The 26605-nt window shown below is 43.1% G+C and overlaps 1 protein-coding gene across 8 annotated transcripts in view; it reads right to left on the minus strand.

Moving 5' to 3' along the window:
• The window catches only part of herc1 (HECT and RLD domain containing E3 ubiquitin protein ligase family member 1), a 239823-nt gene that overhangs the window by 199672 nt on the left and 13546 nt on the right, over positions 1 to 26605 (minus strand). For 7 of the 8 annotated variants that reach the window (XM_038784383.1, XM_038784384.1, XM_038784381.1 and 4 more), the window contains exon 2: positions 4152 to 5107. In XM_038784383.1, the coding sequence (XP_038640311.1) occupies positions 4152 to 5081 (930 nt within the window). In that variant the 5' untranslated portion in view covers positions 5082 to 5107. Of the gene's footprint in view, positions 1 to 4151; positions 5108 to 26605 lie in introns of those variants that run through there. The other variant, XM_038784386.1, reaches the window with a different exon arrangement.

Below are 26605 nucleotides of genomic sequence, written 5' to 3' on the forward strand. Positions count from 1 at the left end.
CCTCATAAATCCCACATTAGTCAAAACATTATTTGTCTTTTACAAATCCCTTTTGGCTTTCCTTAATTAACTCAAACTTCACCAAATGCCTGCAACCAATCCAATCACTGCTTCAAAACCCTTACCCACCACTGATGTTAAACTAACCATGTATTAACTTCTAGGAGCATCCTCACCCTCTTTGCCATTTCCCAATCTTGTGGCACCTACACTATGAGCTTTTATTGTGTTCAATAACTTTATTCCAATTAAGGGGCAATTTAGCATGGCCAATCCACCTACCCAGCACGTCTTTCGGTTGTGGCAGTGAGACCCACGCAGACATGGGAGAATTCTACACGGACAATGACCTGGAATCGAACCTGGGTCCTCGACGCCGTGAGGCAGCAGAGCTAACCACTGCACTGCCGTGCCGCCCCGTGTTTAATAACCTTTGATGTTGTTTCTAATCACAATCAACAGATAAATAAATGCAAGCTTATGGGAAAGAGAGGGGGAGTAAGCCAATTAGATTGCATAGAGCTGCCAAAGCTCTATGTGGGCAGCACGGTAGCATTGTGGATAGCACAATTGCTTCACAGCTCCAGGGTCCTAGGTTCGATTCCGGCTTGGGTCACTGTCTGTGCGGAGTCTGCACATCCTCTCCGTGTGTGCATGAGTTTCTTCCGGTTTCCTCCCACAGTCTAAAGATGTGCAGGTTAGGTGGATTGGCCATGATAAATTGCCCTTAGTGTTCAAAATTGCCCTTAGTGTTGGGTGGGGTTACTGGGTTATGGGGATAAGGTGGAGGTGTTGACCTTGGGTAGGGTGCTCTTACCAAGAGCCGGTGCAGACTATGGGCCGAATGGGCTCCTTCTGCACTGTAAATTCTATGAAAGCCTTGATAGGTCAATTGGCCATCTTCTGTTCTGTACTGTTACATGATTTGAAGTAGGTTATAGAGGACCATTCCCTACTTCGTATAATCTGCAAATTTTGATATGGCATCCCAAGTCCAAATTGATAGAAAGCACAATGTCAATACTGATACCACTCTTTATATTCCTCCATTCTGAAAATCATCCATTAAGCACAACTCTTATATTTAACACAACATTGTGACGAATATAGGAATCTTTTATATACATTGCATTATATACATCAGTTGCAGTAATTTTATTAAAAGCCTGGGTTACAGAATATATATCTGCTGCATATATTTTTTAAATCCTGCTGCAACATACAGGCAGACTGTCTGCAAAAGGTACAATTAAGATGTTGTAAAAGTGAGATCATCATTCATTCCAACTATGTGTGTGGTTATTTATATACGGCCAAGTGGAATTTAGTTATGAATGCCGTGTAGATTCCCTGGAGTAGGTACTTTGAGACATTGTGTTTAGACTTGGGTAAGCAGGTCAGGGGATCAGAGTGGGATAAAAATATGATTAATGGTAGGAGCAGGTCTGTAATAGGCAATTTAGTTTTAGCTTCCCAAAGACAGCAGGACTTGCAGTTGGTGTCTGAAAGGGTTTCCGTCTCTCTCCAAGCAGTCTTTCCAAGAAATCTCTAACCGGAGAACAGCAAGTATCCCTGTGTTTGCTAACTTTAAAGTGACCGTTGACCTGTAATGGGCTTTATTTAATCGGAGGTACAAAAGTTTGAAGTTAGCATTTCCTTTCATTATTAGGAATTGTTTTAACTGTTAATTGTAAGCTATTTTCTGTGATGTTAATGCATTTAATGCCATGTTAAGAATAAAGTTTGTTTTAATATAAAAGATACCTATCGGTCAGCAAAATCACTCTTGGAGCGGAACATCCTTTCCTCACAGTTTTGCAAATTAAAAGTGTTTGGGGTCCTTTTCCGGCATCCTGACAATGTTGTGGTTTGGTATCTTAACAAACTTTACTCTGAGAATTCATGTACATTGCATGCAAATTTCTCTTTAGCAATGCACTGCTATTTTCTCAGTGGTCCATTAAATGTCAGGCACACCCCACCTTTTACAAATCCAAGCTTGAGGTTTTGAATTAACTTGGTAATTTCATCATGCATCATCTTTCACAACATGTCCATTATTGATGTTAGGTTGACTGGTCTATGGATAACTTGGCTTACTCCCTCATTCCTTTTTGAACAGCTGCTAGATCGAGAACTCTGCAGTCCAAGGGCACCTCATAAACTAGAAATATTTTATTAATTATGGTCAGAGCCTCTGTTCGGCACCGTGGCACGCTGGTTAGCACTGCTGCCTCACAGCACCAAGGACTCAGGTTCAATTCCAATCTTGGGTGATTGTGTGTGGAGTTTGCACTTTCTCCTCGTGTCTGCGTGGGTTCCCTCTGGGTGGTCCGGTTTCCTCCCACAGTATAGGGTGTAGGGTGGATACGTGGGTTTGAGTAGGGTGATCATTGCTCGGCACAACATCCAGGGCCAAAGGGCCTGTTCTGTGCTGTACTGTTCTATGTTCTAGTTCAAAGATTAAATGAAAATCGCTTATTGTCACAAGTAGGCTTCAAATGAAGTTACTGTGAAAGCCCCTAGTCGCCACATTCCAGCGCCTGTTCGGAGAGGCTGCTACGGGAATTGAACCGTGCTGCTGGTCTGCTTTAAAAGCCAGCTCTTTAGCCCTGTGCTAAACCAGCCCCTATGTGCAGGTTACGTGGATTGGCCATGCTAAATTGCCCCTCTAGGTTAGGTGGGGTTACAGGATGTTTCAGAGTGTTGGAGCAGACTTGCTGGGCAGAAATGTCTCCTTCTGCACTGTAGGCATTCTATGATTCTAATTCCTCTGCCATCCTGCTGCATTTTAGGACGTTGTTTCCAATGAAGTTCTGTCAATTGTTTTCATTAATACTATCTTGTCCATCATTATCCTAACAGATTGCTCTATCTTCTCCTCTTGTACCCTTTCATTCCGACTACCACATTGTGAGAACCGAGACAAAGTATTCATTTATTTAACTTTGTCATTACTCCAGTATATTTTCTTTTTCCATTTCTAAATCTGTCCAAACATTCCTTTCATCTTGATTTTATAAAACCATTTACTATTTGTTGCCAGTCTTTTTTTCTTAAAATAAGCTTTCAACATTTTTTTGCCTTTCCCAGAGTTTGAGCATGGGGTTGGGATTAATATGTTATATAAAGCTGCACAACCAGATGGGCTGGGTTTGCTCGACCAAATCTTTTCTCGGCCACTTCATATTTTGTACCTTTAAACCCCGAATCACCTAGTCCGGGATTCTTCATATTAACAGACAGACAATGCCCAACTCTAACAATGTCTTGTTTGTTAAATCTGCTTTGTTCACTAAAACTTCCTACACAGTATTTCCTGTTACATCTGGCAAATAAGCTGCACCACAGTGACCATTTCTGTGACTTCCTCCTTTACCTGGTATACCTTTCTGATATTGGCACCTTCCTGATATTGGCACCTTCCTGATATTGACCAAGCATCCGTGCACTGAAAGAACAGCCTTTGTTACTTCATGATGATGGCCATCAAAACCAACAGGCATCTTGCACGAAACAGGTTTTACTACTCCATTACCATATGACATTGTGCACCCCGCAAATGGATTTATGAACCTTGCAGGTTTTAAATAGGTTAAGTGCTTTGTTTGAATCTTAATACAAACGGCTTAGCAGCATTATTGCATATTCCTTCTGACTGGCTCATTAATTATACAGCAAAGTCAAATTTTACAAGCAGCACAATATCAAAAAGAAATGTATTCCTTCTAGTTGAGCAAAGAAAAATTGGTTTGTACATAATTTCTTCAAAATTGATTCTTAAGTTTGCTTAACCCAAATTGTTTGATAATTTACAAATTTTTGGAGGAGGCAAACAGATTGGCTTTCCTGATAGAGGGTAAGAGGGCAGCACGGTGGCACAGTGGCTAGCAGTGCTGTGTCAAGATTCCAGCCTTGGGTGTCGGTCTGTGTGGAGTTTGCACATTCTCCCCGTGTCTGGCATGGGTTTCCTCTCACTAACCAAAGATGTGACGGTTAGGTCGATTGGCCATGATCAATGCACAAGGTTACGGCGATACGGTGGGGAGTGGGCCTGGGTAGAGTGCTCTTTCGGAGGGTCGGTGCAGACTTGATGGGCCAAAAGGCCTCCTTCTGCACTTCAGGGATTCTATGATAAACCAGATACATACCAAAGAACGTCTCATTTGTAGAAGAATGTTCATGAAACAGTCATGACCGATCATTCCTTCTCGATTCATCGGCAGTTTTGTTTTTTCCATGGTGCTAACTACAGCCGATGCAGCCAAAGCCATTTCTATCCATTCCAGAAGGTACCGTAGAGAACCACGCTGGGCTGCAAGTCCAAGAAGTAACTCTGAAGCTAATCTTCGTCCCAAAATATCTGCTCCTGAGTTTGGCATGGTGACTCCTTTTAGGAATGTCGTCACTTGGGACAAGCAGTCCAGTCCCATTGCTGGAATTTTGCTTTCATTTGCTAAAGACAACGGTGGCAATGAGCTTATCACATCTATTGCTGTATGGATAACATCATTACAGAGGTTCAGTCCTGGTGCTGTGGACGGCACCAGCCAGCTCTGCCGCAATAGTGCAAACAGTAAACTTAATCCAGTCCGAACTCCCATCTCTATTAGAGCATCTGTACTAGATCTTGGACGTTCACTGACAGAATGGATATCTGTTGCTCCAGAACTGCTTTCGGGTGAGTGCTGCTGCTGTTTGACTTTACCTTTGTCATGGTATTTGTTGGAAAGAGCATAAAAAACACGCTGCAACACCAGCAAGCGCTTTCGAAGGGATGCTGCAAATGGAGAATCGGAGCAAACCATCTTTGCCAGAGCCAGCTGGCTACTAAGGAGAGCATCCAGATAGTGTTCTTGTTCATCGCTGGAGAGGGACTCGCGTTCAAAGTCTGGTAACTGGGGTCCCTTAAGGCAGAGCACCTGCTGTGGTAGTGGCACCACCTCTTTACTGCTAACTAACTTACTGTACAAAATAGAAACACCTTCTCTCGTGGCAATGGACTCACTGTCCTCTGTAATCCAAGAGCTGTTGAGGTGTTCTAACCACTTTAGCTTCACTGGTGGAATCATTAGAGCCATGATTGGTCACTTTATTGCCATTAGTCCTAAAACATAAAAAGAAAAATCATTAAAGTGCGAATTAAATGCTTGGTAGAGCACACTCAAATGTTTCTTTTACACCAAAATTCTCCACGGTCCTTCACCGTTTCTGTACAGTTCGCAAAATGTAAAAACACAGCAAGTATGCTCCATCTAGATAGCAGCTTGTGAAACAAAGAAAAAATGATAGATGAACACAGACATGTGGACAGGGAAGCATGCTCCAATATTTTAAACTCAGTGGAAGTTAGCAATGGATCATGAACAGAGCTGAAGCAAACCTTTAAGCAGCTCACTACTTAAGATGCTGGCCATTATAGAAAAATTACATGACGGCATGGCTTGCACAAATAAAATCATGTTGTGCCCATAATCGTGTACTTCCAATCCTCCATGGAGAAAGCCATCAACCTCAACTACATCACCGTAAATCCAATTTCATATAGCTGATACGCAAGAATGGGTAGTAAATGACAAAATTCTCACATCATGGTCAATAGGTGAACATCCTCAATCATTGTACTTAGTAGTGAGCAAATATCTTTATTTATTCTCTACCCACCAACCCTCATACCATCCCCCACCCTGAATTTAAAAGAACAAGAATGGGAAGCTAATGAGAACATTTCTGCAAGCATCTGTGGCAGATAAATTTAATATGCAGAGATGTGAAGTACATTTTTTTTTTTAAATAATCTTTATTGTCAAAAGTAGGCTTACATTAACTTGCAATGAAGTTACTGTGAAAAGCCCCTAGTCGCCACATTCCGGCGCCTGTTCGGGTACACCAAGGGAGAATTCAGAATGTCCAATTCACCTAAAAAAAAATTTAAAACAACAATTCTAGAGGGGGTGAAGGAGCAGAGGGATCTGGGGTGCATATAAATTGTTGAATGCAACAGGAGAGATGGAGGAAGTGGTTAAAAGGGTACAAGGGATCTGAACTTTATAAAAAGAGGAATAGAGTACTAAAGCAAGGAAATGATGATGATGAACCTTTTTGAAATTCTGGATCGGCCTCAACTGGCACACAAATTAGGAAGGATGTGAAGGCTTTGGAGAGTGCAGAAAACATTTATGAGAACATTTCAGGGGCAAGGTGTACGTGAATAGATTGGAGGAACCAGGACTGTTTTCCTAAGAGAAGGCTGAGAGTATTCAAAACCATGATGGATCTAGACAGAGGGCATTGCAAGAAACCACTCAAAAACCAGACATTGGTTTTCAGATGGCAAAGAATCAGCAACATGTGGAAACCACATTTTTATCCAGCAGATGGATCTGGAATGCACTGCCATAGTGTGGCTGGAGAGAGAATCAAATCGGGCTTTAATAAGAGAAATTGGCCGGGCACCTCAAGGGAAAACAGTTGGAGGGTTACATGAAAGGGGCAAGGGACTGAGACCAGCCAAGTTGTTCTCATAAGGTGCTGACATGGTCACAACCGGCCCAATGGCCTCCTTCTGTGCTTTTCATGCACAGGTGCAGACTCGATGGGCCGAAGGGACTTCTCTGCACTATATTCTGTGATTCACCATTCTACGATTAGTGGTTTGGTAGTATAGAACTGGAGCATTGCTGGAAAAAAATGTTGTGGATGCTTTTCATTCTGCACACATCAGAACATTCACAAGAATACAATGCAAGAGAAATCAGCAAATTTATACTGCAAGAATACCGATTGATTGGGAGCACTCTCTTCTCTTATAGTATAGGTTTGTTGATTTCCCCTTGATTTTGTCTTGCATTCTTCAGGACATGTGCAAGAGTACAAACCTTCAACAACAAAGAAAAGTCCATCTTTTCAGCATTCTAAAACTCTACAGCATTGCTCATGATGTGAGTGTATGATACGTAGATGCTGACTTTTGCCTGTGCAAAAGTGGTCAATTTATGCGAATCCAACTAATTCTAGCTACTCATAAATGGTTGAGGTTAATCAGAGGGCCTGTGATAGTTTGTAAATGTCAGGTTTTAGGTGAAAGGAGCAAATGGTACAAATTAGAAACAAGCTTGAGAGAGATGTATGTAGACACATGATGTTTCTTTGCAAAGTTAACTAAGGAAAGTTTCATTTTCCAGGCATCAAAGGAATAATGCTAGTACCTTCACCCGCATCATTCAAATAATTAGATCTAGATGGATAAGAAGCGCAATTCATCATGTGGTGCCATAATTCTGTTATGGGCTAGGGCTTAGAAACTCCAAAGTATATTATGAAGTCCAGCTGACCTACACCCTTTATGTTGAATTTGGCTAGGATGAGGACAAGGGCCTTCCCTTCAGGCGTGTTTCAACAGTCTTCTCAGACACTTTAATCAAAACAAGCTTTATTCTAAGAACTTAGTTAATATACATATGCATTTTTATCAACTACAAACATAAAGACACCCCACAGCTACAGTAATCTATGTATAACACTTAACGAATTCCCCCTTAATTGTTCCAATTCAAAAACAAAACCCAGAAACCAAAAAACGTTTCAAGGGCGTGGCCCAGCACTCTGCATTCTCACTTGAATAAGGCTGGCTTTCCCGGAACTCTGATCTCGTCTCACAAGCAGGTTTAAACCCTTCCAGAAAGCAAACTCTATCTTTTAAGTTACCAGAGCAGGTAGCTATAATCAACGTTTTTTTTTTCTGGAACAACTCTTGAAAATGAAAATAAAGAGAGAGAGGCCAAGACTCTTATTTTCTCTGTCCGAGTCCACAGCAGCCAAAAAACTGAAAGCAAACGTGAAACAAATCTCACAGCTCAGCTCCACCCACAAAATGAGCCATGTGATAAGACAAAAACCTTTCTTAAAAGGGACGCTCCCATGACAATTCTTAAATCCATTAGAATAGCCTAGTGGATGATGCCGTCATAACAATTAGTAAGAATGCAGAGACAAAAAGAGTTCCAGAAAGCCCATCAGGCTTGCACAATTGGGAAAGAAAAAGCCAGACAATATTGTTTTTTTTTTTAAAAAGAGAAGAATGCTTTGAGGGAGCCATTTTTGAAAGAGTAAAACCATGGCTGCTTAAATGACCACAAGTGCTTGGGCAAACATATGCCATCCAGAGTTGCCATACAAAAATCCATGCTTAATACTGCTGAGGTTTGAAAGCATGAATGATGTTTTTAAAAACTCCAATAATTATGGTTTATATGCTACTGGTACTTTTCAGTGGGCCGACAAGTAGCAAGTCATGACAGGCCTTGTAAATGATCTGTTGTGCAACACAAAGAGAGACAGCAGTTGAACAGTACTCTTGCAATGTCACTACAGGTAAGAAATAACTTAGTTAGAAATAACTAAGATGCCTCATGCTCTAGGTTTCTCAGACGGGCTCAGGCCTCCCGACTAAAAAGTGCAGGCACAATTTAGATACAAGCACATTTACCTCAGAAACTTTGGAACTTTATTCCCTAATAAAATTAATGTTCATTTAGGTTTGAAATGTTACTTTCAATAGTAATCTTTATTAATGTCACAAGTAGGCTTACATTAACACTACAATGAAGTTACTGTGAACAGCTCCGAGTCGCCACATTCCGGTGCCTGTTCGGGTACACTGAGGAAGAATTCAGAGTGTCCAATCCTCCCAACAAGTGCGTCTTTCGGGACTTGTGGGAAGGTAACCGGAGCACCCGGAGGAAACACACACAGGCACAGGGAGAGCGTGCAGATTCAGCAGAGTGACCCAAGCCAGGAATCGAACCCGGGTCCCTGGCGCTGTGAAGCAACAGTGCTAACCACTGTGCTACCATGCCGTCCCATCTGAACAGTGAGCATCTCAATTTAAAATCTGTCAAAAGCATTTTCCCAATTATTCGGAGCAACTTGACTTGTTCTACGCTATATCAGTAAATTAGCTGCCTGCACAGAGGCCACTAGAGCTTCAAAGGAAAGGAAGAGGGAGGAAAGAAGGGCAAGGGAGAAGAAGAAACATCCAGAGTAGACAACAAGAACAAGGCCACATAAATAAAGATCCTACGACAGGGACAAAAGGGTCCCAGGTCAAAACAGGGGCCGACTCAACCTGGTACGGGGAGGGGCACCATTCCTCTCCCTTCCTCCTTCCTCTCTCTTCCTCCGCCGGAAAAGTCCAAACATAACCGGTGAACACACAGAGTTATTTGCATGACAACGCGTTTTGCCAGGGCCGACACAAGTAAACTAGCAAAACCTGTAAACATGCAAGACACAGAAGACAGTGGAGAGGAGGGTGGGGATATCCCTGTGTAAATATATTATTTTTTTTCCTGTAAACTGTTTTAAAAAATCTCCAAAAAAATATTTTTTTTATAAAGTAATTTAGCTAATTGCTTTATTGTTAGATCGAAAGTTTTGATCCTGTTCACAATGCTACACCTGTTCAATTTTTACTCAATATTTCATTAAAATGTTATTTCAGCCAAGTGAAAATGTGTCCATCAGGTTTTGCAAGTGCATCACTTATTAAAAGGGGGAGACTTTGGGATGCAATGAATACATATCTGCTCTGACCTTGTCCAATAACAGCAGATCAGCTGCAGATCTCACCGTAAGTTGAATGGCACAAGGTTATGCGACAGTGAAATACGATGGAACACACACTAATATTCTGAAGTGAGATCGTTTTAAACCTACAACATTTTATTGATGCAAACCCTAATGTTAGGTATAGACTTGTTTTTTTTGTGAGGTTAAGGGGATTGTAAACTTCCAGCCTCCATGTAAAGAGGAATAAATATGAATTACTGCCTTTGTATGGGTGCGTGTGCTTTTCAAATATCCCTAGAATTGGGCAGCACAGCGGCGCAGTGGTTAGCATTGCTGCCTCACGGCTCCAAGGTCCCTGGTTCGATCCCGGCCCTGGGTCACTGTCCGTGTGGAGTTTGCACATTCTCCCCATGTTCGCGTGGGTTTCGCCCCCACAACCCAAAGACGTGCAGGGTAGGTGGATTGGTCATGCTAAATTTCACCTTAATTGGGAAAAATAAATTGGGCACTCTAAATTAAAAACAAATATCTAATACTTTGTATAAAAATACATAAGACTGCCTTTCTCCTTCCAGTTACAAGCAGTCCAACGAGCTACAGTTTGAAACAGTACAACTGTAGTTTTGAAAAGCAGTTGATGGTATAACACAAGAGAAATCAGGACAGGGTTGTTTTGGGGGTAAATATCAATCCATGCTGGAGATAACCAATCAAGCAGGATTTACCATTCAAAACAGCAGTGTGTTAACTGAACTAAACTATCGGATTCAATCTTACACAAACTGGCCCAGATGGCCCAGTCTCCGGTTCGCAAGGTCAACCAAGATGCGCATCGGGACCATGAAGTCCCAGGATGGTGACCTCCGTGGGAATTCTCCTGCTCCCTGGGATCCTGCACAAATTTCTGACTCCGAGCTTGACCTGGGAAGCCAAGGAAATCAAAAAGGGTTATTAAAAGTATCCGAGGAAGAATGTGCTGGCCTTGGAAAGGGTCCAGAGGAGGTTCACAAGAATGATCCCTGTAATGAAGAGGTTGTCATACGAGAAACGGTTGAGGACTCTAGGTCTGACCTCGGAAGTTTAGAAGGGGGGGGGGGGGGATGTTACTGAAACTTACAGGATACTCAGGAGGCCTCGATAGAGTGGACGTGGTAAGTATGTTTCCACTTGTAGGAAAAACTTGCAGAGGATACTATCTCAGACTAAAGTGACGATCCTTTAAAATGAGGAGGAATTTCTTCAGCCAGAGGGTGGAGAAGGCTGTGGAGGCCAACTCACTGAGTGTCTTTAAGACAGAGATAGATACTTTCTTGATTAATAAGGGGATCGGGGGTTATGGGGAGAAGGCAGGAGATTGGGGAATTGGGGATGAGAAAAATATCAGCCATAATTGAATGGCGGTGCAGACTCGATGGCAGAGTGGTCTAATTCTGCTCCTGTGTCTTTTAGTCTTGTAGCTGTGGAAACTCTTGCCCTAGTTGCAAAGTATTAAATACTTCAAAGGAACATTCCACACAAGTTTGCCCTCGAATACTAGGCAGATGATCATTGCCTATGGGATAATGTACATTTGACAAGACGATGACTAAGAAACGGTTAAAGATTGACTTGGCTATCATAAAAAGAAACCTCTGTTCATCGTGCATGTCTAAAATAAGTCAACAATTGTTGGACTGCTTTAAAAAGAAAGGAACTCATTCTAAGAAATTATTGGACACCTGGAAGACCATCTCGTATTATGTTGTTTACTGTACAAAATATGGAAAGACATATTTAATCTATTTTTAAATTACAATTTGATAAAACAATTTTAATGTAGTTCCGTAAGATTCCGTTAAAGTTTTTGATTTTTGAAAATTTGTTTTAGTTAATTTGATTCCCACTTGCTCAAAAAGTGTAAAGAGCGATTGCCGAGGCCATGCAGTGGTGGGGAGGGTGGGTGGGTTTAGTGGATTGGAGGTAGATGTGGTGCTGCATTCAGCAAAGAAACCTATTATCAAGGAAGGTTATCAAGGAGATTGGGGAATTGGGGATTCCCAATTATCAAGGTGTCTAGCTTCATCCTTCACCACCTGTCTTGGGACTAAGTTAACAAGCAGAGAGTGAATGAGCATTATTTGAGCTGTCTTTTGGGTAGCATGTATTGAGATAAAAATTTGCCCAGTTCTCAGAATGTCATGGGATCTTTTACAATCACCTTGGCAGGCAGATATGGACAGTTTACCTGCATTATCAAAAGACAGCAGCTCAAAGGAGCAGATCTCCCTCGCAATGCATTAATACATTAATCGAGATTATGTTCTCAAGTTTAAAATGGAGCTCGAACCAAAAACAGACAGATAAGAGTGCTACCATCTAAGCCAAGATGATAATGTAGAGGCTGTTTTGCATGGTTGCCAGTGATGATGAATGCCCAAGAGAACTTTCCACAGTTCCTAAAGTGAAATTCTTGTGCAAAAACAAATAATTCCCTGGAGAGCAGTAAGTGTAACAAATGCTCAAATGGCCAACAGGCTAAGTAATTGATAAGACAAAGGGAAACTGGTTTCAGATAGTACGAGAAGGAAAGCTTACACGAGAGTGGTATCAAAAGTATTTGAGAGAAGCTAGTTCCTGTCACTACTGTGAAACTTTACACCTTCCGAGGATATCAAAACAAAGAATACACTGCAAATTAAATCAGGAAAACAAATCCTGCAGAGAAAGCCAAAGATTACCAGTCACAGTAACATAACCAAGGTCAGTAACTTGGACAAAACAGAGCGAGTGACCCTACTGCCATGGTGCTGTCCATTCCAGCAAACATTATCCAAAGACTGAAAATGTGGTAGAGCAGTGTAACATTAATACATTCCACAGAAGGTAAGCGGTTTTACTATCTGGAAGCACAGTTCACAGGAAATGCCCATTTATTAAAAATGACCCAATAAAATCAATGAAATGACAGGAGCACCATTCCCCACACCCAATAACATGCTAGCCGGTAGCAGAATACTTGTACGGGCAGCATGGCAGCACAGTGGTTAGCATTGCTTCCTCACAGCTCCAGAGTCCCGGGTTCAATTCCGGCCTCATGTGGAGTTTGTACTTTCCCCCTGTGTCTGCGTGGGTTTGCTCCGAGTGCTGCGGTTTCCTCCCACAGTCCAAAGAAGTTAAGGTTAGGACGATTGGCCATGCTAAATTGTCCCTTAAATGTCGGAAAAATTAGGTGGGGTTACGAGGATGGGTGGAGTCATGGGCTAAAGTAAGGTGCTCCTTCCAACAGCCGGTACAGAGTCGATGGGCCAAATGGTCTCCCTCTATAGGGATTCTATTTCGCAGTGCAGAACATAGACAGCTGCTTAGATTGGGTCATCTGATGGTCCGGTCACAATCAAGAATTCACCAAGTAGAAGTCAACATGGCAAATTTACTTTCTTGGTGTTTCACATTAATAGCAGTAATATAAACTGTTACTTTACAACTTTCTACAGTATTTATTCCTCATACCATTTTTACTGTTTTTTTTTAATATAATGCAGATACCCGCTCACCTTCCTGCTGCTTTTTTTTTGCAAAGCACTTTCCACCGATATTCATTAAAGCCTATACTAACTTCTGTAACTACCTGGGAATGAACTTCCTCAGTCTTGCAGCTACAAAGGAAACTACCGTTATTGGGAGAAAGAAAGTGAGCATTTCTTCATCTTGATCATATAAATACTAATAATGGGATACTAGGTTTATCATCAAGAGGTATAGAATATTAAAATTTTAAATGCCAAAGCAAATCCACACAAAACCTAGTAACTGGGTAACACTGCTGCCTCCCAGCACCAGGGACCCGAGCTCAATTCCAGCTTTGGGTGACTGTCTGTGTGGAGTTTACACTTTCTCCATTTGTCTGCGTGGGCTTCCTCCGGGTGCTCTGGTTTCCTCCCAAGATGTGCAGGTTGGGTTGGGGTTACAGGGGGTGGGGTAGAACTAGGTAGGGTGCTCTTTCAGAGGGTCAGTGCAGGCTCAATGGGTCGAATGACCTCCTTCTGCACTGTATGGATTTCAAGACAGTTGTAGTGTAGGGTGCGTAATGTTGGGCTTCACACCATTCTTTTTTTTTAAATTTAGAGTACCAAATTAAGGGGCAATTTAGTGTGGCCAATCCACCTACATTGCACATGTTTTGGGTTGTGGGGCAAAACCCACACAGACATGGGGAGAATGTGCAAATTCCACACGGACACTGACCCAGGGCCAGGATTCGAACCCTGGTCCTCAGCGCCGCAGTCCCAGTTCTAACCACTGCACCACCATGCTGCCCGGCTTCACACCATTCTAATAGCACAGAAACAAGGAAAAGGTGTGGGAAAAGGGCTTTTATGTTAGAAAATAAATTATGGATGATTTAAAAGAGATGCTTAAAATTATGAAGCGATTTTGTCCAGAACAACGGGATACAAAGTTAAGATTAAATGCAAGAGGCTGAGGACAAAGATAGATTTTATAAGAAGAAAGGTGTAAGACTTCAGAATGCACTAGCAGAGTTCATGACTGAAGCAGAGGTGCCAACACTCAAAATAATTCATTTATAATATGTCCTCAAAGTAATAAAACATTCCAAGACACTTCACAGGAACATTACAACACAAAAATGACAGAGAACCATATAAGGAAATATTAATAATAATCTTTATTGTCACAAGTAGACTTACATTAACACTGCAATGAAGTTGCTGTGAAAAGCCCCTAGTCGCCACATTCCGGCACCTGTTTGGGTACACGGAGGGAGAATTCAGAATGTCCAATTCACCTAACAGCACATCTTTCAGGACTTGAGGGGAGAAACTGGAGCACCTGGAGGAAACCCACACAGACACGGGGAGAACATGCAGACCCCGCACAGTGACCCAAGCCTGGGATCAAACCTGGGACCCTGGCACTGTGAAACAACAGTGCTAACCACTGTGCCACTGCCCCACCAATAACAAAAAGCTTGAACAAAGAGGTAGGTTTATGGGGTTTCTTAAAAGTGGAGCTCCGCAATGCCATGAACTGAAATCCAAAAAACATATCAGAACTTTGCTATTTTTAAAATGGGCTTTCTGTTGAACCAAAAAGATGGCTGCTGGCAGTCACATGACCACAGTATTAGCCCTTTATTGTGGAAGCTACCAATAGGAGTTACAAGAACAACAAAATCCTCCTATCACCGTGGAAAGCCTTTGTAAATTTAGTTACTGGGTGTGGGTATCAAGGCCCAGTCCAGCATTTCTTGCCCATTCCTAATTGCCCTGCAGGAGGCGACGAGCTGCTTTCTTGAACCGTTGCAGTCCATGTGGTGTTGGTACACACAAAGTGCTGTTGGGGAGGGAATTCCTGGATTTTGATCCAGAAACAGTGAAGGAACAAGGATATATTTTCACGTCAGGATGGTGAGTGACTTGGAGTGGAAGTGCTGTACCATCCCTTCTAGTTAGTCATGGTTTTGAAAGGTGCTGCAGTACATACTGCTACCGCTGTGCATCAGTGGTGGGGGGAGTGAATATTTGTGGACGGGTGTGCCAATCAAGCAGGCTTTGTCCTGGATGGCGCTGAGCTTCTGGAGTGTTGTTGCACTCATCCAGTCAAATAGAAAGTATTCCATCACACTCCTGACTTACGCTTTGTAGATAGAACACATGTTCTGGCAACAGTGGCAGGAGGCAAACTACTCACCACACGATTCACAGCCTGCTCTTGTAGCCACAGTATTTATATGGCAAGTCCAGTTCAATTTCTAGCCTACGATAACCCCCAGGAAGTTTCAATGATGGTAATGTAATTGAATGTCAAGAGGTGATGGTTAGATTCTCTCAATTGGAGGGGGTCATTGCGGCGTGAATGGTACTTGCCACTTTTGTCAGTCCACGCCTGGATCATGACCAGGTCTTGTGGACTGCTTCAGTATCTGAGTAGTCACGAATGGTGCTGAATGTTGTGCAGTCAACAGTGAACATCCCCACTTTCTAACCTTCCGATAGAAGGAAGGCCAATGATGAAACAGCTGAAGATGGTTGGGCCTCATGGAGTACTGTGAGGAATTCCTGCACATTCTAACCAGAGTGTCTCCATCCCCCTTCCCCACCCGCGATTCCCATTTACTCCATTTTGCTAGGGCTCTTTGATGCCATACTCGGCCCTGATGTCGGGGCAGTTACTCTCACCTCTGGAATGCAGCTCATTTGTCTACTTTTGAACCAAGGCCAAGGTTATTGCCAAGCAAGTACCACTTGATGAGGCGGCAATTAGCCAGGTTGGATTTGCTCTGCTTTGTATGTACTGGACATACTTGGGAAGTTTCTCACATTGCCCAGGTAGTTGCCAGTGTTGTAGCTGTACTGGAACACTCCACCCCCAAGTTTTGAATGTAAATAAACTAACCATCTGAGTTAGTTATGCTGCGAGTTATTAGTGAATTTGTGTTAGTAGTAAATTGGATGACACAAACTGAGGGTTTGGAAAAACACACTACTTTAAAAATTAAATTGTCTGTAACAAAAGCGAGTGAGAGAAGCAGAGAGGGTTACGGAGAGTATTCCAAAGCTTGAGGATTGGGCAACTTAAGGCATAACCACTAATGGTGGAGTGATTAATATTGAGAACACATAAGAGGCCAAAATTAGGGGAGCACAGATATCTCGGAGGGTTGTGAGGCTGGGGGAGATTACAGTGGCAAGATTATGGAGGAATTTGAAAACACGATTGAGAATTTTAAAATAGAGACATTGCTTGACTGGAGACCAGTGTAGGACTGGCACAGGTGCAATAGGGGAGAGGGACTTGGTTTGAGTTAGAATTTTGGGTGACCTCAAGTTTGTGGAGGTTAGAATGTGGGCAATCAGCCTAGATGTAATTAAGCCGAGGTTAAAAATAAAAGGGTCATAGAAACAGAGAAGGCACATGAAATTAGAATGAATAATTGTGAAGAAAAACAATACAACTGGTTGGGATGAATCTTTTGTTTCAATGTCAGATTTTCTATTTAATTCAATAACTATATTACACACAAGAGCTTTGAAAAGCTGTTTTTCCTCTGCCTTATCAGGTGTGTAATTTACAATGTAACATTTTCACAAGGAAATATGTACGTAAAGAAGCAATACTGTATCAACTGCACCCATTACATTTCCTGCATCGCCATTCTCACCACTGCACAATGATAATGGCATGCAACTTCCTGGCTCCCCAGCATCGGATTTGGGAGGTATCCCAATGCGCTGGGGAATCCCTCCAGGAGGTTCCCAGGTAAGGGTTTATCGAGCAATTGTCCACAAGTGCTAACTTGCCTTAGACAACTGCGCTGGGCTGTGAACCATCCAGATGCAATTTAAATCGCTAACTTTGGATGGTTCTGCCAGTTTTACCCTGATTGTTAGAAGAAATAAGATCAATTCTAACTCCAGAGTAACTATTTAAACACCCAGGCCGAGTATCGCATGAGACGACACCCTGCGCACCAACCCCTAACCACACCCCCCCCCCCCCAGTCCAGCTTTTCCACGTGATCCCCCCCTCCCCTCAACCTGATTTCCCCTCTCCCACCCCCAAACAGCCACCAAATCATCACCACTCAGTTTTCTCTGTCGCCTTTGTGCACTTTTCTGTTATCGAGATTCTCTGAGACCATTTCCTGGGCCGTCTTTGCAGGTGTCCATTTGTTTCTTTTCCCCATCTGATGTTCCGCTCTTTCCCACAACAGCTTGCATGTAATAATTTTCCAATCTGGTCTGCTAAACCCATTTATATGTCCTCCCTACTGGAGACATCAAATACATATTAGGAGACCATTGCAAACACCTGTACTCTGCATTAGCAAAAGGTACCATGAAGCTTGACAAAAACATAACAGCCTCCTCTAACTAAAAGATGAAACAAACTTGATGGACTGAATAACCTTCTTGTTTCCCATGTTCTTAAACATCATGACTTCTCGGAGGACATAGTTTCAATTCCCTTGCCCATTCCCACACTGACCTTTCAGTCTTTGACCTCCTTCACAATTCCAACCAGACTGGAGTGCAAACCTTTTTTTTTTATTTGTTCACGGGGCGCAGGTGTCACTGGCTGGGCCAGCATTTATTGCCCTTCCCTAATTGGGGGCAGTTAAGAGTCAACCACATTGCTGTGGGTCTGGAATCACATGTAGGCCAGACCAGGTAAGGATGGCAGATTTCCTTAGTGAAATAGATGGATTTTTACCAGAATCGACAATGGTTTCGTCATTCGACTTTTAATTCCAGATTTTATACTGAATTCAAATTTCACCATCTGCAGTGGTGGGATTTAAACTCGGGTCCCTGGAGCATTACCCCGGGTTTCTGGTTTACTAGCCCAGTGACAATACCACTATCCCACCGCCTCCCCAGGAATGATTTGACAATCCTGCACTCACTCAAAGGACACAAGACTATAAACCTGATATTTGTATCTGCAGATTCCCTGCTTGGAGTGTAGGTTTACCCCAAGGATCTTTTTCCTCCAGGGGCATTTGGTAGCCCCCTTGTCTAAACATTAGCAATTTCAAATATGTTTCTGTCACCTCCATTTTCCTATCTATTTTCTCCTCCTGCTGTTTGAAGCTTTTATACCCATTTTTAGCCTTAATACAGGTGAAATGATGAAATATTGACATAAAACATTGATCAAAAGTTACCCAAATGACATTTTTGTGCTGCCGCTTTGCCATGTTCTTTGTTCATTAGCCTTATAAAAGCGACTCGGACGTTTCCATATTCAGTCACTACTCAGAGTTAACCCAATTAATCTCCATCCCCCCCCCCCCCCCCCCCCCCCAAACTGCGGACAGATTTGCTGCATACTTGTTTTTAATTCCACCGACAGTGTTTGGCTAAATCAAATCAGTACAGTTCAGATGAAGTGCTGCATTGCTGCAGATGGAAACGTTCAAATGAAATGTTACCCCAATGTCCCATCTGCCCTGTTCAGGTGGATATAAAAGAGCAGGGGAAATCTCCCATGTCCTGGCGAAGATTCATGCATCTACCAGCTACGCTATAACTGGTCAGTTGTCCCAGTGCTATTTGTGGAATCTTGCTGTGTAAAAACCAGCTGCCTATCTGCATACATGGCAACAGTGGCTGGAATAAAAAAACGTCTCCAGCTGTAAAGCACTCAGGAACATACTTCTGTTGTGAAAGGTACTAAACGCAAGTGTACCCTTGGAATTGCTAACTCAAGTTAAATTATGCATTTGGTTTATTTAAACAGCGAAATACAAAATAGCGCAAGTAAAACTAATAAGTATCTTTCCCTGGTTTCTATTGCAGCGTCCCTCAGATATTCTCTTTGTAATTTTTTCAATTAAGAGGTAATTTAGCGTGTCCAATCCACCTACCCTGCACACCTTTCGAGTTGTGGGGGTGAAACCCACGCAGACACTGGGAGAATGTGCAAACTCCACACGGACAGTGACCCAGGGCCGGGATCAAACCGGGTCCTCAGCACCGTAATGCAGCAGTGCTAACCACCGTCACCCTCCCCTCAAGATATTCTTAACAAATGCCACAGTACACCTTCTACTTCATCGAATTCCAGCTTCATCCGGCCACTTTTCAGACTCCCATGTTCTTCACAAATTCACTTTTGAAGTCGCCAATATAAATTGCCGCCCGCAAAAAAAAATGTCAAAGCAAAATTATTTGAAGCTGGCATTCATTCAAATCCTTAAAACAACTCCATGACTGAAGGGTGTCTGAGGAAATGTGCTCTTAAACCCTGGGAAACGTGTTATTACATATTGGGAGAATAACTTTGTAAGAGGGGAGAAAAGAAAACTACCCCAGAAACAGAAACCAAGGGTGCAATTTACCAGCCAGGTCCCACCTGAATCGGAAGTGGACCAGCAGATCTCACGGGAAGCCTCTTCTGGGTTTCCCGAAGGTCCTTACACCTAATGAGATCGAGTGAACAATTCTTGCATAGTTAAGTCTGCCGTCGCCAGATCTAACCAGCCCCCGGGATCTCCTGGCCTTGCCGGGCATAGCCCAGCCAGGCGCCATTTAATACTGGTCCCCACAAGCAGGGAATGGACATAACGCACTTGGAGGAAGGGGGTGTGGGGCTCCCGAGCGGTCAGAGAACCACAGGCGGTTGACACGTGGCCAGGGTGCCCAGATGGGACTGCCAAGTGGCATTTTGTCCACGCTGGAAGCCCTGCATGAGGTGGGGTCTGGTGGGGGGGGGGGGGGGGGGGGGGGGGGAGGTGAGGTGGGGGGGGGGGGGGGGGGGGGGGGGGGGGAGGGAGGAGAAGAGAAGAGAGCGTAAATGGCACCCAGGTCTCTTCTTGCATTGACGTGCGGAGCTTGTCAGCGCAGGAAATGCGCATGCGGCCTCGGCGGGCGTTCCTTGCCGAGATCCGGGGTCGGGGAAATGAAGTGCCGTTAGATAGCGGGGTCGTTCCCAGTTGCTTCATCCTTCTAATTCCACCCAGAACAGTCTCAATATTTCATTAGATCGTGCCCCAAGAGTATCAGAATCGTGGACAATACTTATTTCTCAATCACGGGTCCTCGCTAAATTAGCTGCCACGTTTCCTATGTTATAACAAGGGCAACAATTCAAATGGGTTGTAAATTTTGGGATGTCAAGGAAACGAAAGGTGCGAGATGATCAATTACACTGGATTGAAAAAAATAACTGTGCTGCTTAATCACAGACAGCTAGAATAAGGGATGAATTGCCAGCATGTCTCATGTTCCTAAATATGTATTCTTATTAATCATTTGTGATGTGACAGCAAAGGCAACAAACACATGGATTTATTTATTTTTTTTTAAAAAGTGAAATCCTCATTCTCTACCTTCTCGTAGTGACGTGCACCATTTTAATCAAAATACCAAAAGTCAGGGCAGCACGGTGGCGCAGTGAGTAGCACTGCTGCCTCACGGCGCCGAGGTCCCAGGTTCGATCCCGGCTCTGGGTCACTGTCCGTGTGGAGTTTGCACATTCTCCCCGTGTTTGCGTGGGTTTCGCCCCCACAACCCAAAAAGGTGCAAGCTAGGTGGATTGGCCACTCTAAATTGCCCCTTAATTGGAAAAATGATTGGGTACACTAAATTTATTTAAAAAAAAAGAAAAAAAAAATACCAAAAGTCAAAAATTTCTATCCAAACTAGGTCAGGCTGCCTACTTCCAACAATTCATTTTGTCCAAGTTAGGCCGATAAAGACATTTCAAGGTTGCACAGTACCCACAAGGTTGAAGGTTTGCATTACCTTTATCAGAATAACGGAGGGAATTTAAGGAAAATGTGCACTTTACATTCTGTGCACACAAATCCTCAGGGTCAATTTCACAATCTCTGCAGCTAGTGATACCAGAGTGCAAACAAAGAGCAAGTTAGGAAGAGTTGAAAATCAGGTTGAAAAGAATCAGTCTAGCCAGATCAGCAACTATCGTGCATTGTGTTTTAAGCCAAACTAAGGCAAAAGACTTTTCCAATATGTAAAATCAAGTATTGTGCCTGTATCTATTCTATAAGGGAATAGAGAGGTTCATTCAGCGTGCCCATTTGGATCAGGCGCATTCCAGGCTACCCAAGTCAGTGTTTTGAGACCACTGTATTTGCAAGATATATCAGCAGGCTGTATTGAACTTTATAGACTTGTCAGATAATTAAGCTTTTTTGTCATTTTATCACTACCACAATTAAAATTCCAGGTACAAGAACGTCTGCTTTTTGGATTGTTGGGGAAAAGAGAAACCGGATGAAAGGGAAGGAAGGTTTGAATGCAGAAGAAAAGTGCCTGCACCTGCCCTGAGAGCTGTCTGAGGGAAAATGACCTTCACGGGCACTGCTTCAAAAGTCACCAAGAAATAATGTCTCTGTTTCAAACGGATCTGCAGAAAACCGGCGCCACAGGGATGACACTGCTAGTGGCAGTCAATATTATGCCATATAAACGATCAAGCTGGAAATGGAACAAGGAGAGTTGAGCAGAACAGAAATGGATCAAGCAGATCTAGAATGTGCCTGATACCAAACAGCATCATTTTTTTTTTACCTAGAAATCTGCAACACTCGAGAAAGCCCTCCAAAGTTCAAGGCATTTTCGATGGCAGCCACATGGCCAGACACGACTCTATCATGTAACTTTTATGAAGTGCTTATGATTCCATTCCATTCAGTGGACAACAGCCAACACATAATTATACCAATGAATGACTGTGTCTCAGAATACAGTCAAGCTACAGACAATACAGAATACAGTCAAGCCTCTATTTGGAGAGGGCAGCACGGTAGCATTGTGGATAGCACAATTGCTTCACAGCGCCAGGGTCCCAGGTTCGATTCCGGCTTGGGTCACTGTCTGTGCGGAGTCTGCACATCTTCCCAGTGTGTGCATGGGTTTCCACCGGGTGCTCCGGTTTCCTCCCACAGTCCAAAGATGTGCAGGTTAGGTGGATTGGCCATGATAAATTGCCCTTAGTGTCCTAAATTGCCCTTAGTGTTGGGTGGGGTAACTGGGTTTTGGGGATAGGGTGGAGGTGTTGACCTTGGGTAGGGTGCTCTTTCCAAGAGCCGGTGCAGACTCGATGGGCCGAATGACCTCCTTCTGCACTGTAAATTCTATGATACACACAATACAATAGTGACATAATCTATTTGCATATTGGCTAGTCTTTTTTTCTACCACACCAATGCCCTTTGGGTATTTTGGACCACTTAATGCATCTATTATCTCTTGTCAAGCCCACCGTTTATGGAAAGGATGGCCTGTGGTCCAAACATGACAATTGACCTTCACTGCACTCTATAGAGAAGTACCTTCAAAAGTATTATTTGCAAATTAAGAAGCTCCAGATCACTGGTAGCCATGTCAGTTTTCCACCAACAAATAAAACCCCTTTAAATAGTAATTACAGCCTTCGGGAGTTGCAGCCATGCAATATTTGCTCCAACCACAACGTGACAATGAATTTCCACTCGCAAACCCAATTCAGACCAGGACCTTTCCATGCATACATAATGAGACAGATCATGTTAGAATGCCGCTCATAAGATAGACGGTCCTGCTTCAGTGTGCAATGAGTGTGGAGTATGTTTAATATTGTACTTTGTGCTTGCAGCAGTAATGTTATTAAAAGCCTGGGTTACAGTATATATTTGTTGCAGCAATATTATTAAAGAACCCAGATTAAAGATATTGGACTGTGCTTCTGCTAAAGTTGTAATTAAAGAGCCGTAAAAGGGGTGGTAATGATTGATTTCAACCACTTACTTGGTTACACCTAAAGGGCTAATGGGATATTGTTGTGATTGCTGGAGATTCCCTGGAGAGTAGATAATTTATGAGGGGTTATATTTAGTCCTATCTAAGGTCATGAGACATCTTATTGGGATACAGATGATGTAATTAATGGGAAGGGCCAGATCTGTCTGCAGTTTTGCACTTTGCCATAGGACTGGAGTCTAACAAGACAGAAGAATTTGAAGTTGAACAACAATTCTGCCAAATGCTGCTAGGTTGAGCAGAAGTGCCCTTGAACGGCCCTCTCTCTCCGAAAAGTATTTCCACAGCTAAGCAAGTCATCTGTTTGTTAACTTTATTTCTAAGTAGCATATGAACTCTACTGGGCTGCTGAATTGGAGTTAGTAGCAGGTACAGACAACCATTTTAAGTTTTTCCTTTTGTTTAAGAACTGTTTAATTGATCATTCAAAAGCTATTTTTTTTAATGTGGTTAATTCGGTGTTTAATTTAAAGTTTATTTGAACATAAAAGAAACCTAGGTCAGAGTCATCACTCCTGGGGTGAAGTATCCTTTCCTCACAGTTTTACCAATTAAAACAATTGTTTGGGGTTCTCATCCGGTATCCTAACAAATGTTGGCATCTGGTCCTGCATCCTAACAAGTGACAGGACCAGAAAATCAATCAGTTCGCTTACCAGGATTGCTTGCCATATAGCACCTTTAATGAGGTAATACACTCTAAAGCTCTTCACAAGAGCTTGGCCAAAAGCTTGATCAGGAGAAAGGATTAACGGGTGCCTTAAAAGGAGAAGAAGTGGAGATGTTTTAGAGACGGAATTCCAGAGATTAGGGATCATTTTCTCCACAATACCTTTGCAGAACATTGAGCTTTGGACAAAATTCAAAGTGGAAATCAAACCCACACAACACTGAATTGAACAACGAGGGCTGGATTCTCTGCCAGCGGAATGCTCAGTTTTCCCCCCAGCCCAGGGGTTTCCCCGACGGCGTGGGGCTGCCCCACAGTGGGAAACCCCATTGACTAGCCGGCGTAATGGAGCATCCCGCCAGTGGGGTGAAACAGAAATGAGACGCGGTGCGGCAGAGAATCCAGCCCCGAGTATCCCAATTATGTTTGATTATTTGTCAATGGCCAGCAGATTTCAATGAAGACGATTTTGTTGACTGGTGAGAGCCAAATTTAAAAGCAAGTTCTAACAATTATTTATGCGATATTCTGCTCAAGATAAATTCATCAGTGCATTTCCAGCAGGAAGCTGGTGTTACCTCTCATCCCCAAATCATGCTCCCTTCAAGTGGCTCTTCTCTGGTTGCACAGGGTCAGTGCATTTATCCCAGAGTCCACTAGAGCTGAAAAAGGGGATTGATGACAAGCCAATTTTTAAAATGAAAATTAATTTTTGAGCTAGAACAATGAATGTCCTATGATTTTCCAGTCAACAACCTGCCGTTGTTGTCAGAGGTGCTCATTTTTCCCCAAAGGGAACACGGTGAGAATCAGGAGCTATGCAATAAATGTCAAACAATTCCACTTCAATGAAAAATAAAGAACAGGTTGCATTTTCTGGCACCTTTAACACTCCAACTTGCTTTACCGGAGCGCAAACAAAGCTGAATACCGAGTCAAAGGCTGAGCTATTAGGCAACAGTGTTTTAAAGGAAGGAAGGAAGAGGGGCTCGGGCAGAGAGGTGCATGGAGGGAATTCAACAGCCGAGGTCCTAGGAAGCTAAAAGCACGGCCACCAAATTATGGAGGTTTTGGGAGGGGGAGCAAGACCAGAGTTGGAGGAAAGCAGTGATCTCAGAACAATGAAACAGAGGCCAATATAAGTCAGCAAGCACAAGGATATAAAGTGAAAGGAACTTGGTGCAATTTGGAGTACAGCAAGTTGCATACAGATAGTTTTTAAGAATAACCTGAAGCTTATACAGGGTACATGATGGGAGGTCGGCCAGGACAGCTTTAGAATATCCGAGTCTGGAGGTCACAGAAAAGGTGGATGAAGATTTCAGCAGATGATCTGAGCCAGGAACAAAAATGAACAATTTGGATAGTTTTCATGGTGGAAAGTATAGGGGGTTGGTAGCTCAGCTTGGGATCAAAGAGATGCAGAACTTGCAAACTGTCGAATGCAACCAGAGACAGTGGCCAGGGAGAAAGCTAGAATCAGTGGCCAGGGAAAGGTTGTGGCAAGGCAGGAAAATATTGGCTTCAGTCACCCCACCACCACCACCGTTCATTTCAAAGAACTCAGTGGTTCTAGGTCATTGCCATCCAGGACTGGCTGTTGGACAATCGGTCTTGACAGCATAGAAACAGTGGAGGGGTCAAGAGAGGTGGCAATAAGATTGACCTGGGTATCACCAACGTGTGCATGGAACCTGACCTTGTGTTTTCAGATGACTGAATAAGGCGGTTTCAGTATGGAGACAGGGGCATATACCTGTTTGAGCAATTCAAATATCAAGTTACAGGAAAGGGGTGCACAGTTTGGGCCGTGTCCATATGTTAACAGTACCCAAAGTAAAATATAAAATGAACAGAGTCATAAGAACTGTAGGAGCTTAACTAGGAGCAGGAGTAGGCCATCTGGCCCCTTGAGCCTGTTCCGCCATTCAGTAGGATCATGGCTGATCTTTTTGTGGACTCAGCTCCATTTACCCGCCCGCTCACCATAACCCTCAATTCCTTTACTGTAGCCTCAACTGCTTTGCTGGTCAGGGAATTCCAGATTCACAACCCTTTGGGTGATGACGTTCCTCCTCAACTCAGCCCTAAATCTGCTCCCCCTTATTTTGAGGCAATACCTCCTAGTTCTAGTTTCACCCGCCAGTGGAAACAACCTCCCTGCTTCTATCTTATCTAGCCCCTTCATAATTTTATATGTTTCTATAAGATCCCCCTCATTCTTCTAAATTCCAGTGGGTATAGTCCCAGTCTACTCAGTCTCTCCTCAAAAGCCAATCCTCTCAACTTCGGAATCAACCTAGTGAATCGCCTCTGCACCCCCTCCAGTGCCAGTACATCCTTTCTCGAGTAAGGAGACTAAAACCTGTACACAGTCCTCCAGGTATGTCCTCACCAGCACCCTATACAGCTGTAACATAACGTCCCTTTTTTTAAACTCCATCCCTTTAGCAATGAAATATAACATTCCATTTGCCTTCTTCATTACTTGCTGCACCTGTAAACCAACTTTGTGCGATTCATGCACAAGGACACCCAGGTCCCTCTGCACAGCAGCTTGCTGCAATTTTTTAACATTTAAATAATAGTCAATTTTGCTGTTATTCCTACCAAAACGGATGACCTCACATTTACCAACATTGTACTCATCTGCTAGACCCTAGCCCACTCGGTTAAACTATCTATATCCCTCTGCAGACTTTTATTGCCCTCTGCACACTTTACTCTAGCACCCTTCTTAGTGTCATCCGCAAATGTTGACACATTACCTCGGTCCCTACCTCCAAATCATCTATGTAAATTGTAAACAATTGTGGTCGCAAAACTGATCCGAGACACACCACTAGCCACTGATCGCCAACCAGGAAAACACTGATTTGTCCCCACTTTTTGATTTGTTAGTTAACCAATCGTCTACCCATACTAATACATTATTCGCAATGCCATGCACATTAATCTTATGCAGCAGCCTTTCGTGCAGCACCTTGTCAAATGCCTTCTGGAAATCCAGATACACCACATCCACCAGTTCCCTGTTGTCCACCGTGCTCAATGTCCTCAAAGAATTCCAATAAATTAGTTAAACATGGCCTGTCTT

This window comes from Scyliorhinus canicula, chromosome 24 (genome assembly GCF_902713615.1).
Source record: "Scyliorhinus canicula chromosome 24, sScyCan1.1, whole genome shotgun sequence".
Taxonomy (NCBI): Eukaryota; Metazoa; Chordata; class Chondrichthyes; order Carcharhiniformes; family Scyliorhinidae; genus Scyliorhinus; species Scyliorhinus canicula.